The sequence below is a fragment of the Diospyros lotus genome, chromosome 1 (genome assembly GCF_014633365.1).
Source record: "Diospyros lotus cultivar Yz01 chromosome 1, ASM1463336v1, whole genome shotgun sequence".
In the NCBI taxonomy this organism is placed as follows: domain Eukaryota; kingdom Viridiplantae; phylum Streptophyta; class Magnoliopsida; order Ericales; family Ebenaceae; genus Diospyros; species Diospyros lotus.
The window spans coordinates 34,114,206-34,127,913 of NC_068338.1; the positions used below are offsets into that span (position 1 = coordinate 34,114,206).

A 13,708-nucleotide genomic window follows, 5' to 3' on the forward strand; every position below is an offset into this window, starting at 1 on the left:
TTCAATGTCCTAAATTCATACTTACTTTGTTAAAGAAGAGTTAATTTCTTTAAAAAGGGAAGGTTAAGGACAGGGAGAGGAAATATTATTTGTCGCTTTAATCCATCTTTTTTTATCATCTATTTCTATGTTTTTGAAAGCTCAAAATGAATGAATGGATCCCCCAAAGTCTTGAACCAACCAACCATCCATCCATCCATCCATCCATCCATCCCGTATCTGGCCCCAGTAAATGAGTTGGAATTTACAGTTGCGTCCTCAACTATAACAATAATAATAATAATAATAATAATAAGCAGTGATCAGTAGCATAGTAATTTTGACTGGGAAACCACCAGCCAACAGCAGAATCTTAGCTGGAAATAACATTATAGCCTTTTTCCCACCATCCAAAAGTCTCCCTCAGATTTAACTCGCCCGCACGCATTCACACACACTCTTCTCCCTCTCCCTCACTCACTCTCTCTCTCTCTCCCACCGTCAAAACTTTTCTCACACTGACTGTGTCGCCATTTTTCTTTTCTTTTACCGCACAAAGACTTGAGCTTTCTCGATTTTGTTCAGTTGTCATGTAGATCTCTCCTGGGTCTGAGTCTGCGTGTGAAAATAGTCCACACTGGTTTTACTTCAAGCTCCAAATCCCTCCCTCTCTCTCTAAACCCACCACCATGCCCACCTTCTTCTTCTGCATCTCCTCCATACTTTTCCTCTTATCCTGCGCACCCTTCCGTTTAACCTGCACCGCCATTGCCGCCCACCACCGCCGGGTCCTCCACCAGCCCTTCCGGTCACAAGATTCACTCCCTCCGACTCAGCCTCCTTCTCCCCAACCGCCGCACGCCAAGAAGTACCCATTTTCCACTTCCAACCACCCCACCCCGCAGCCGCCCTTCTTCCCCTCCATAACCTCCCCTCCACCGCCTCCGTCGCCTCCCTCTCCCTCCAACTTCGCCTCCTTCCCGGCCAACATCTCCTCCCTCAGCCTCCCCAAAAACCCAAAATCCAAGTCCGCTTCGTCCAAACTCGTTGCCGTTGCCATCGTCCTCGTTGTCTCCGCCGTCGTCGTCACCGCCATTACCCTGTTCCTCTACGCCCGCCGCCGAAGACGGGGAATTTTCGGCGACAGCAAGACCTATAGATCCGACAACAGTCTTGGCGTTCTCCCTCCCAATGGACTACCGAAGCCCCGAAGATCGCCTCCGAATAGCTCCGAGTTTCTTTACCTCGGCACCATTGTCAATTCTCATGGCGGCGTCGACGCTCATGTCGGCCCAAATAACCACGGCAGTGGCGGTGGCGGCGGGCGAGACCTGAATTTGAAGAAAATGGACTCGCCGGAGCTCCGCCCGTTGCCGCCTCTCGGCCAGCAAAATTTCCGGCAAAATAATACAAATGCCATTGGGGTTTCTGGCAGTGAGGAGGAAGACGAGGAGTTTTACTCTCCGAGAGGGTCTTCAGTCGGCCCCGAGAGCTCCATCGGCACCGGATCGGCCTCCAGGAGAGCATTTGCTGCCGTAGCGGCGGAAAATCTTGACGTCAGGACTAGCGAATCGAGTTCCTCTTCGTCGTACTCATCAAATTCGGGTTCGCCTACTCGATCAGTGTCGTTGAGTATTTCGCCGCCCGCGAGTTCAAGTCCAAGAAGCTCAAGACCAAAATCGCCGGACTTGATGGCCGTTCAGACTGCTCCGCCCCGTCCACCACCACCACCGTCGACACAATTCGCTAATTTGACGAGTTCTGCGTCGCCTTCACCGCCGTCCTCGTCCTCACCGGAAAGAGCTTCGGACAAAAGCCTGGATTCATCGCCCAGAACATCAAATTTTTCGATTCAAAATGCGGGGTCTCCGGTGAGGGTTAACAGCGTTTTCACGAGTCAATTGAACAGCAATAGGAACTCTCGATCCCCATCTCTCTCTCCTTTGTCCTCACCATCAAGATTTTTGGGAAAGGCCCAAGATTCATCACCGAGAATATCCAGTGTTTCGAACCAAATGGAGTCTCCAGAGAGAATTAGCAACGCCACTTCGAATCAATTTGGAAATAAGAGAACTTCCCGATCTCCATCCCTTTCCTCATTCTCCTCACCAGAAAGAGGAGGACCCGTGGAAAAGAAAATCCAAGATTCATCGCCAAGAATATCCAATGCTTCCAGTCAAAATGAGGAGTCTTCTGCGATAATTAACAATATTGTCTTGACTCAGTCAGACGTTGAAAGGTCTCGATCTCCATCACTGTCTTCGTTGTCCTCGCCGGAAAGACCCGTGGAGAAAACCCAAGATTCATCACCAAGAATGTCCGATCTTTCACTTTCGAAAGCTGAATCTCCACTGAGGATCCGAAATTCTATTAAGAACCCGGTGCCGGTCTCTGTTGTGCCGCCGCCGCCGCCTCCACCACCGCCCCCACCTCCACCAGGACACTGGGAAACTCCAGTTCATACTCCATCACTTCTTCGTAAGCCAAGCTTGAATCCACCAGTTCTAGTAGCACCTTCAAGGCCTGTGGCTATTGACAGTCCAACAACTATTTCTCCAATCCAATTGCCTCCCAGTTCTGAAGATGTTGAGAAGAACGACGAGACTCCAAAACCGAAATTAAAGCCGCTACACTGGGATAAAGTCAGAGCAAGTTCGGATCGGGAAATGGTGTGGGATCAGCTAAAATCAAGCTCCTTTAAGTACGATATGAGCTTAAACTTGAACTTGTTTTAGTTCTCCTATACTTGTTATGTGTTGGTCGTTCTTATTTCTGTTTTAAGTGCATAAATTTGGATCGTTGGCTACAGATTGAACGAGAAGATGATTGAAACACTGTTTGTTGTAAATACACCGAACTCAAATCAGAAAGAATCAACTCGACGTCAAGTTCTTCCCTCACCAAGCCAGGAAAATAAGGTGCTTGATCAAAGAAAGCACAGAATATTGCAATTTCTTTAAGGGCATTGAATGTAACAATAGAGGAAGTCTATGAAGCCCTTTCAGAAGGTAACTTCGCTCTGCATTTCACTTTATTTTGCAATATTTTATTGGATTTGTTGGATAATGTATGCTCCACGAGCAATGAATATTGGTATCTTGGTGATTCTGTTTGCTTCTGTTTTAACTTTTATAGTTTATATATGCCCAGTCATTACAATTTGAGTTAACAAGCTGCCACACTAATATTTACTGCTTTTGTGCTCAATTGAGTCGGGATGATTGCCAAGCAGTTTTTGTTGTTGATGTTATTGCTGAATGGTACTTTACTAGTTGAAGTCCTTTTACTTCCATTTATGTTATAATCTATTTTTGCATCATCCTATAATCCCTTTGAAGTCTTGATCCATTAGTTAGCAATTTAAAATTCTAGAATTGGTGAATTATAAAGGGAGGCAGGCAGCTGTTCAGTGTAAGCTAGATTGCATTTTGAAAGTCGTAGGGAATTCAGAATATTGCTGCTGGGATTGTTTTGTGTGGATTATGTGTCTAGTATAAATTGTTCAAATATGTACTCATGTCTTACAGTTATTCTTGCTCTATCAAGGCCCTATTTTCTAATTGCATTCTTCAAACTTTTGGCACGAGTACCTGAAAATATTTAATTTTCTCAATAAATGGATTTTTTAATCAATCTCATATTCTACTAATACTTATTCCTTAGGCCGTAGGCATTTCTCTTAGACTTGATATACCACTTGCCCCTGAATTTATTAAGAATATTGGACCCTTGCATCATTCTTATACCCAAAGACAGCTGGAACAAATCACACTGTGTAACATCTCAAACATGCACTCCCAAGTGTTTTTGCTAACTAAATTTGGTACTGTAATACACAGGTAATTCAGATGCTCTTGGAACTGAGCTGCTTGAAAGTTTATTGAAGATGGCTCCAACAAAGGATGAAGAACGTAGACTGAAAGAGTACAAAGATGATTCACCATTCAAACTTGGACCTGCGGAGAGATTTCTGAAGGCAGTGCTTGATATACCTTTTGCGTTTAAAAGGGTGGAAGCAATGCTCTACATGGCTAATTTTGAGTCTGAGGTTGAGTACCTCAAAAAATCGTTTGATACTCTTGAGGTAAATCAACTACTTAATACATTGGTATTTTAGCTGTTATCCGTTATTACCTGATTCAAATTTTTCTAGTATGATGGGAATTCTTCAATTAAATATTAGATCCACTGAACTGGCATCATAACATCAGATATGGCTAGAAATTTTTGCCCATAACACTTCTTTCTTCTTCTTGCTTTTCCATTATCAGTCACTTTGTCAGTTTTTTATAGCAGGAACTTTTCATTTTTTTTGTTTTTCAGTTTTGTTTTCTTTTTTGAATATTTGACATATGCGGTACATATAATTACCTATTTATCATCGAAACAATGTAGATTCATTTCCATCTTCACTTTTGTAGTAACCCTACATGAAAATCAAATTTGAGATATCTGATATGGTCTAACAGGATATGTAAGTCATTAATTGCTAAGAGGATTGGTACAAATACACAGAAATTAAAAAGAAGTCTTCCAGATACAGCCAAATACATTAAGGAAGTCCTATGGAGGTAAAGAGAAGAGGAATGAGTAACTTAAAAGTAAAGATCTTTGTTCGTTTATGTTTTTTAAGAAAATTCTATTTTGTATGCTCTGCAAAATCATTAAGCTCAAAAAGGGCAGCCCCCCTTTTTTTCTGGCTAGATTTCTTACTCCAAATAAGCTATGTTTCATAAGGCTAAGTGAGTAAGATTTTTACTGGCGTGAGCCCTCATGCCACTTGTCAGTTTTGTATGATTTTGTTTGATGATTCTAGACTGAGCAAATTCTGGGAGAGGAATTTCATGGAAATGAAACCTTTGGCTTGATGGAGCGGATTAGTGGAATGGATGAACAATGTTTTTAGGGAGTGGGGATATTGATACGCACTCAGAGTATCTAATCTAAGAAGTTTGATGAGTAATCTCCAGAAATGTTATTCTTGTGCGTGTGTGTGCTGTACAACTTGCAGGAAGCTAGTGTTTTGTTGCTAGGTGAAGTAAAGTTGTTGAATTGCTGTCTTACATACTTTCTTTAGTTCAATTACAAGAATGAAATTTTTTAATTTCTACAGGCAGCCTGTGAAGAACTGAGGAGCAGCAGGATGTTTTTGAAGCTTCTAGAAGCTGTGCTGAAGACTGGAAACCGCATGAATGTTGGGACAAACCGGGGTGATGCCCAAGCCTTCAAGCTTGACACACTCCTCAAGCTCGTTGATGTCAAGGGTGCCGATGGGAAAACCACTCTCTTGCATTTTGTTGTGCAGGAAATAATAAGAAGTGAAGGCGCTCGTCTTTCAGATGGTAACCAAAACCCAAAGTCAAGTTTTAATGACGACACAAAGTGTAGGAAGCTTGGCCTCCAAGTTGTTTCTGGTCTCAGTTCAGAACTCTCAAATGTGAAGAAAGCTGCTGCCATGGATTCAGACGTGCTTAGCGGTGATGTAATGAAACTCTCAAAAGGACTTGGGAACATTGCAGAGGTTGTAGGATTAAATCAAACAAGGGGATCAGATGGCAGCAGCCAGAAATTTTCAGAGTCGATGAACAGGTTCATGAAAATGGCGGAGGAGGAGATTTTTCGCATTCAAGCCCAAGAGAGCGTTGCTCTTTCGCTAGTGAAGGAGATAACTGAATATTTTCATGGAAACTCGGCCAAGGAAGAAGCTCATCCGTTTAGAATCTTCATGGTGGTGAGGGACTTCCTAACAGTTCTTGATCGGGTTTGCAAGGAAGTTGGAATGATCAACGAGCGTACACTAGTCAGCTCTGCCCACAAATTCCCAGTTCCAGTAAATCCGATGTTGCAGCCAGTTAGCAGTGGATTCCCCGTAAAGCATCAGTTCAGTTCCTCAGATGATGAAACCTAATCTTTTTGTGGCTTATGTTGAACATCAAGGTCAAGGCAAGAGCCCAAATTGAATGTAATCTATGTAGTCTGGCTGGACAGGAGCTTGTTTGGGCATGGAACTTTAGTTCCACAAGTGTAATTTTTTACCTTTTGTATCTATATATAGCTTTCATGTAAAAGGTTTTTGGGAATTTTTTACTCTCTATATATATGTACACATACATATGCAAAGGCTTAGTACGGAAGAATCCATATTAATTACGTAATCTTTCTGGTTTCGCCTGTAAAATGTGTAAGAAAGAGCTTCAGCTATAACTAAACCTTTCTTTTCCTTTTCCTTTCCCTTTCCCTTAGATGCTGAAGCTTTTTTATTTTGGTCAAAAAGCAACGGCTAGTTTTGCTGGACTCAATTTTTCTCAAGTGTAATGATCTGAACTTGGAATTGAGAACGACAAAGGATGTGATGACGTACAGTGGCTTCATGGTAGACTGCATGTGGGTGCATGATTGCATCAAAAACTTGAACAACAAATAATTGAAGAAAGCAATCAGTAATCAAGTAAGAGAGGTTAATAGTGCGGAATACTGATAAGGGATAATTAGGGACTGGGGCCATGACAATAATGCTTGCCCCTTACTTTTTATGACCGTTAGTTTTGTTTGCAATGACAGCAAGCAAATATCAGGCATCATGGGGTGGAAGGTGGATGTACCGAACATAGATTTTCTATCATTAGAAAATAAAATGACCGAATTGCCCTTGGTTCGGCAATGTTTACAATTAATTATCATTTACCCACATAAGTAAACTTCCCCTCCTCAACACTTGATCCCTTGGAGCACGGGAGATACTAAGTCACAGAAATAAGCTTTGGTAAAACAATGGAAAATGCAGTTCATCATGCAGCAGAAACTAGAAAAGACAATAAGTCAGAGGAGAAGTTCAGCTTCGGAACCAGTGCTATCATAATATTCAATCCATTATAATCTTTTTAAATCACATTATCAGGAACAGTAATCCAGTTGTAAGATGGATCCAGACTGAAGGTAACGATATCAATACTTGTATGTGACTAGAATGTGCAAATCCTATTTAATCCAGCCTTTGGGCTGTCTATAAATGTGTTTAAACTGAGGTGATTAGTTGCTTGGAATTTTGAGGATCCGCAATGACTCGGCATCCATGCGCTCTAGAATCCTTCGGGCTTCCTCCTCTGTAGCTGGAACCACCTTCCGAATCCTAGATCCGTTCTTCAGAGACTTTGCCTCTGGGCGGACAGTGAATGTGAAGTAGAATGTATTTGATACCTGCTTCAAAGGCAAAGTAGTGGTTGATGGAAAATTTATGTTTCAACCCGTTGAGACTTCTCTAACAGGATGGACCTTCAGGACTGAATCTGAAAAGAAAATGGCTATCAGATCCGACGTATCAAACATACCTCACTGGACCTGAGCTCAGGCCTCGTAACATGAGCGACAACCTCAACGTTAATTAAAGGCTGATCTGAGTGCTCCAACTCTGTGTATAAGACACATGCTTTGAATCGCAAGAAATCTCCAACGTCCACCTATTCACCAAGAAAAATGTAGTTTTCATACATAAATGCAGCACAAGTTTCTCTGCAAATGAAAGGGTGGTAGTTCCTATGTTAACATGTCTCGGAAGAATTGATAACGCCTATCCAAATACTGCAACTTGCAAGGGGTATAGGGTTGTGAAGTAACAATTTTCTTTCAGTAGGTAAGAAATGCACATGACAGGAAAATAAAAGGCCAAGCCATATACCACCACCACCAAAAGAGCCTGATCGTAGGAGTACTGGAGACTTGAATCTCACTAGGTGGAGGCTCAACCATGGATGACTTTGCATCAAAAAACAGTAAATTTATTCGTGAAAAGAACGCGGGAATGGGAGGGTGGGGAATCGTATGAACGTCAATGCCAAACTGTAAACTCCTCTCTCTCTTTCTCTCCCCCCAGAAATCCATTCTTTGGTCTTCCATGCACTATTATGGGCAATTATGACTGGAAAAAGCCGCAGACTATGAAGTTTATCTACACGGTCATGTATGAATGCTATGTTCTCAACTTGGAATTTTACAGCTGGCTTATCATAACTGAATTCAGGTTTATATTTATTTACTTGTGAATGTATTTTTTTTGGCATGGTCTTACAGCTGGCTTTTCTGTCTAAAAGGCACAAGAAACTCTAGGATTTCTGCTTCAGTACTTCTATTTGAAAGAGTTCTCAAAATTGTTTACACTTCACACAAGTATTAAGATGGAAGTTTGATGATGCATACTCACGGGTCTTAAGAAATCAACATGATCGACTTCAAGAAAGTAAGGCATCATGCCAGCAAACGCATAAGCAGTTGAGAAGGCCAATTCAAATGCTCGGAGCATCAAAAACCCGCCAAAAATCCGACCATGGATGTTTCTTTGCTGCGGCTGACAGATCATAGAGTTCTCAAGACGTGTATCCCTAAGAAGGATGGTGTCTCTATCAGCCAAGGCTGGCATGTCGCACAATATGCGTCCCTCAGTCAATAAAGCTGCAAGTCTGTTTACATCCCCATTCTCAATTTCCTTCCTGTCATAGATTTTCTTCATTTTCCTCAGTTTACTTCTTGCTTCTGCTTCTTCATAAAATAACTTTTCTTGTTCAGTTTCTGGAGAGAGTCGGTTAACTGGAGCAGCTTTTCCAGTCTTAGAGTCACGGGCCACAAATATGAAGTTGGCTGTAAGAGCTATTGTTTCTGAAGCATCACAGCTCTCTGAAAAACAGAGGGAAGCAATTATCACAATCTACAGTTTAACTCAAATGCCAATATCCCTGCAATTAAAAGAACATTTGAAATAATGACCTATGTATTCTTCTGTTTACTTGACAAAACACAACATTCCTCTAAAGTAATAATAAAACAGGCTTTGGGTAATAAATGAATAAAGTGTACAATCATTAAAACACTGTAAGAGAAAGAAAACAGTTGGAGGTAATTGAGGTGGTCAGAAGGGTCATGGGCTAAGATTGGCTAATGGCTAAAACATGAAGTCAACCTTGAGATTTAATCATCTGCGTGAAGCAACGGTTTCATTAGTTTTCAACCTTTGCCTTGACTCATGCATTGGCAAATTTCATAACCATGACAACATAAGGAAAGATCCTAACATGAAAGAACTAATCAACAGCTCTATTTCTGGAATAGCACAAACTGTTAAGACAACTTGAAAAAAAAAATCAAGTTATCTCAGGAAAATAATATTGCAGGATGCAGAATCTAGAATGATATTCCGGAAAATGTTCCCAGAAGAGTTAGAACTGATAAGTTAGAGAAGGTTTGTGTTTAGGACCATTTTGTTAGTATACGAAGTGGACAAAGACAACCGTGTGGCCTGCAAAAGAGACTAGTTATGTTCAATGGAGCAAGACAGAAAATGCAACAAAAAAAATGTGGTCATATCAATATGATTGAATGGAGGTAAGTACCTCCGAGATTTGTGTGAGTATCCCTTGTATAGAATGTAACAAAGCAGTCATAATTCAGATGACAGGATTTCTGAAATGATAAAGGTACATACAAAATGGGATGTCCTGAACAAGTGTGGTATAAGCTTTAACAGGTGGTCTGATAAGTAGACTGAAAAGTAGACAAGTTAGTACCTCTCCAGTAAACACGTGGCTTGGAATATTGAATCAACGAAACTACTAGATCTTATTTTTCCAATAATGCAAATACTATAAATTATTCTCTCCTAAACTTTTGGTATAGGGACTACTTGGAATTTTTTATCTAGCTGTAGACATGCCACTATAGATTTATATCTTACACCATTAAGATGGAAAAGGAAGCAAGAATGTAATTAAACATTAAATTCATTTAGAAACTAAAATCTTATACAGCTTCTCTAAATACCATGATGTACTTGAATCTAGTTCTCTTTTCCTCTCATCTCTTCCATTCTAAAATGCAACATTATGATATTTAATTGGTTTTTGATTATGTATGGTGAAACCAACCTCCTATTAAAAATGAATGTATTTTCCCTGAAAGACCACAAAGATAATAAATGTGGATATGGGTCTGATATAATACCATTTGTTGACTGAGTGACTTCTAGTTGAATCTCAATTGAAGATCGTCCAACCCATATAACAGCACCAACCATTCTCAGATCAATGTCAACACTGATTGGCTTCTTCAGCACCATTTTGTCAACAGAAGCAGTGACTAGCAAGAGAGGCCTTGTCATGCTATCATCATCAGAGCAGTGCTACGCACAAACAAACAGTTATATCATTAGGTGAATGCAGGTGGTGGAAAAGTGTGTTCTACAATGGGGTGAAAAAATTGCACTGCACGAGCTAATTATTCAATCAAGTAAGGGAGAATGGTTTACCCATCCTCAGCCACTGAATATTAGTCTTACAACAAGACCTATAGCAAATATTTCTCTTAATCATTTGCTGCAATTTATTTTTGTTTCTTGGCCTAATACTGGTTGTCTCATATAGTACATTAAGGTCAACCTGCCAATTGAAATGAATGCTCCAGACCATGGAATATATGAAGTTGTTGGCATTAAAAGTATTATGATCTCAAACCAGAAATTATTTGCTTACTACAGTGTCAACATATGATCACTGACAAGAAATTATATGTTACCCACGGTACCAGTGGCAGTTCAAACAATAAAATCAACCTCAGAAAATTATATGAAGAAAGTGACTGAAACAACCTTCGCCTAGAAAGCTTTCATTTTTTAATATTACTAATATCATGTTATTCATTATTTGATTTCCTTGACTATCCTACTCTTGGAATCCCTTTCTAAAAATACTTTCAAATTACATAAAAAATTCATATCATTAATGTGTTGCTTGCAACTCAAATCACATGGACAACCAATATACATAAAATCTCTAAACATTATATCATACAAAAGTACCATTAAATAAAGTCCACAAGTAAGATCTATCATAAATATATAGACCATGCTTCATCTTATGTGACCTCCTCCTCCTTGCCTTTGCTTGCACCTATATTCAAGTCTAACACATGAAAGTGCAACATGAGTGATGCCACTCAATAAGAACATGAAAAGAAAGTAGAATAGAGTTTGAGGTGTCAACTATTAGAATTTAAAATTCAAGGGTAAGATGCATGTGCCAAAGTCTGAGGACCTTTAGAAAGCAATGGTAAAGGAGGCTCACATATAACATTACATTATCCGCCCTAGAGGGAATAAAATTTATGAGGACACACAGGAAATCAATTGGTTGCTTAGGATGTAAAAGGACATAGTAGATCATGGATTGCAATGTTTGAGTTGTCACAAAATTGAGGTTGAACACCATAAAGAAAATGGGTTCTTGCAATCACTAGAGATACCAAAATTAGAGTAAAAGCACATGACAATAGATTTTGTGGTCAGACTCTTGAAGACACCCCACGGGCATGACTTGCAATGGGTAGTTGTTGATTGATTAACTAAGTCAATACACTTTCTAGTGATAAAGATCACTCGCTCATTAGAGAAGTTGGTCCAATTATATACTTGATTGTCAAATTGCAAGGAATACCTATCAGTAATCCATCTAAACGAGACACACATTTCACTTCTAGATTTTGGAATAGCCTTCATAAATGCAATGGCACGTGGTTGAAGTTTAGTATGCCTTACCATCCATAAATATATGAGTTGTCAAAGCATATGATTCAGACTGTCAAAAATGAATGAATGACGATAAGTCAAGGGTATATAAAGGAAAAAAGGTGACATTGTACTATTTATCCTTTTTTTTCATTTTCAAATAATTATTTAATATTGAAAGATTAAATCTTGGCCATCCATAAAGATCCTTATCATGGATCAATGCTCTGAATTTGGTTAGCTTAATCACTCTTTGACTCTTCTATCATTGTAGATTAAGGAAAGCAAAATTAGAAAATATATCAATGGCCAAGGCACCCACTATGGCTGGCCATCTGAGCTGAGGTGGTCTTTCACCATTAAAGCTCCTACAAATTAAAATATTGGGATAGATAATTACACCAAAAATAGTTAGGCATTATGTGATGTATATCGCATTTAATGTGAGTTTTGCGAGTCAATTCACATCATTTTGGCATTAATTTCAATTTAACTATATCGTGGGTAAGTCTATTAACCCCTTGTAGAATTTCATCGGGAAATTCATTTTCGGAAATTCATCTGTTTAGCACCCCCTCCGCAATTCCCTGTGTCGGGTACCTATTAGCTCGATTTTGGCACCAAATTTCAATTGCCCATATCAATTAACTATTTGTCCCCTTTTTCCTTCCAATTTGTTCACCCTATCACATTGGATGACAATTTCACCATTTTGGCTCTACTAGAGACCTTACCTTATACAGCTATACCTTACTTGGAATTCGACCATTTCGTCATATATCTCATTTCGTGGGTAGAGCCGTTACAGTGACAACCCATCTGTGCAATTATCACAAAACCCATAAACAGGGTCACACAACAAGGATGTCTGCTGCATTCTCAATTGCCTTCCCACAAACCAAAATAACATAAATCCCCAGAAACACGAAAAAGAAACGCAAAGAAATACCTTGACTGAGATGGTGCCAGCAAGAGCATCAAGATCTTCAAGCAACTTCCCAATTCTGACCTCGTTCCACGGATTCCTGTATTGCTCTCTCAGTATATAATCAGTGGAGAAATTATAGAGAACTGTAGTCCGGGTCTGGGACGGGGTCTTGGTGAGCAATTGACTCTGTGGAGGCGCATCAACCGGTGGATCGAGGAGTCTCTCGAAGATCTTAGACCTGGCCTCCCACAGAGCGTTAGTCACTGGCGAATGGTACATTCCGGGCCACAAGCTGAGCGCCTTTCGCGTAGCATCAGGCTGATGAGAATTCTGAAAGGGGGAGGCGAAAGTGGAAACAACAGGAATCGTATTGGAAGGAGACGAATTCGACCCCATGGAGTTGAGGCAATTCAAGGGTTGTAACGATCGAAGAAGGCTTTTGTGGATTGATTTCAGAAATGGGCGTCGATATCGTTGAATAAAGCAGGGTCTATGAACTTGGGGGGGGTAGCCTTGAACAAGTAGAAAACAGTTGTGGAACGGAAACGTCGTGTTCTTTGCTTGTTGGTTGGGGTTTTAGCTTTCCTTTTTTGTGTTCCACAACTGCCGGAAAGCAATTTGACCGTTGAAGGTTCAGCCGTTGACTGATTGACTTGGGCCTCACTTCGGGCCTTCCGGACAAGCACTTGAGTCTTCAATTCTTCCCTAAATCACTATTCTTGGGCCTCTGTTTGGGCCCAATGATCTTTTATCCCCATCGACTGGTTGTCCTTGGGCTTCGGCTTCCAGTTTGGGCCCTCATGGAAGCCTTCAGTTCTTCCCAAATTATTAATAGTAAACAAAATATCAGAGACTCCGCCTCTAAATAAATAACATTTTCCTTTCCATAAACATCTCATGTCTTTATTCGTGGGTGGGTGTGCGCGTCCATGATGGAATCTATTTCGTCTCATATTTATTTGCTCCAAATTGCCCATTACTTACTACACTCCAACTATTTTTAGTGGACTCTCTGTCTCATTGCCACGTGGATTCCCGCGTAGCAAATTCTAATATTAGAAATTGATATATTGTTTCAAATAAAAATAAAAACATAAGACTGCGTTTCCTTTGCTCATTATTTTTTAATTTTTAATTTTGAGTTTTAAATTCATTTTCAATTTTCTGTTTTGATAGTCTGTTTTTAGAAAATTAAAAATACATTATTTTTATCATTTTAAAAAATTATTTCTTAAAATAGAAAATTAGAAAACACG

The 13,708-nt window shown here is 40.0% G+C and overlaps 2 protein-coding genes across 2 annotated transcripts; one reads left to right on the plus strand and one right to left on the minus strand.

Moving 5' to 3' along the window:
- Positions 1–407: 407 nt before the first annotated feature.
- Positions 408–6,099, plus strand: LOC127801708 (formin-like protein 1). Its single transcript, XM_052337064.1, is given in 5 exon segments — positions 408–2,680; positions 2,789–2,904; positions 2,907–2,987; positions 3,819–4,063; positions 5,093–6,099. Coding segments are annotated over 5 exon segments (3,249 nt in total). The 5' UTR covers positions 408–668; the 3' UTR covers positions 5,888–6,099.
- Positions 6,100–6,816: 717 nt separating this feature from the next.
- LOC127801709 (acyl-coenzyme A thioesterase 2, chloroplastic) lies at positions 6,817–13,027 on the minus strand. Its single transcript, XM_052337066.1, has 5 exons — positions 12,474–13,027; positions 9,967–10,144; positions 8,177–8,646; positions 7,308–7,436; positions 6,817–7,176 (listed from the first exon to the last, which is right to left on the minus strand). The coding sequence occupies exons 1-5, from the start codon at positions 12,846–12,848 to the stop codon at positions 7,009–7,011; spliced, it is 1,320 nt and encodes a 439-aa protein (XP_052193026.1). The 5' UTR covers positions 12,849–13,027; the 3' UTR covers positions 6,817–7,008.
- Between the last annotated feature and the right edge of the window lie 681 nt (positions 13,028–13,708).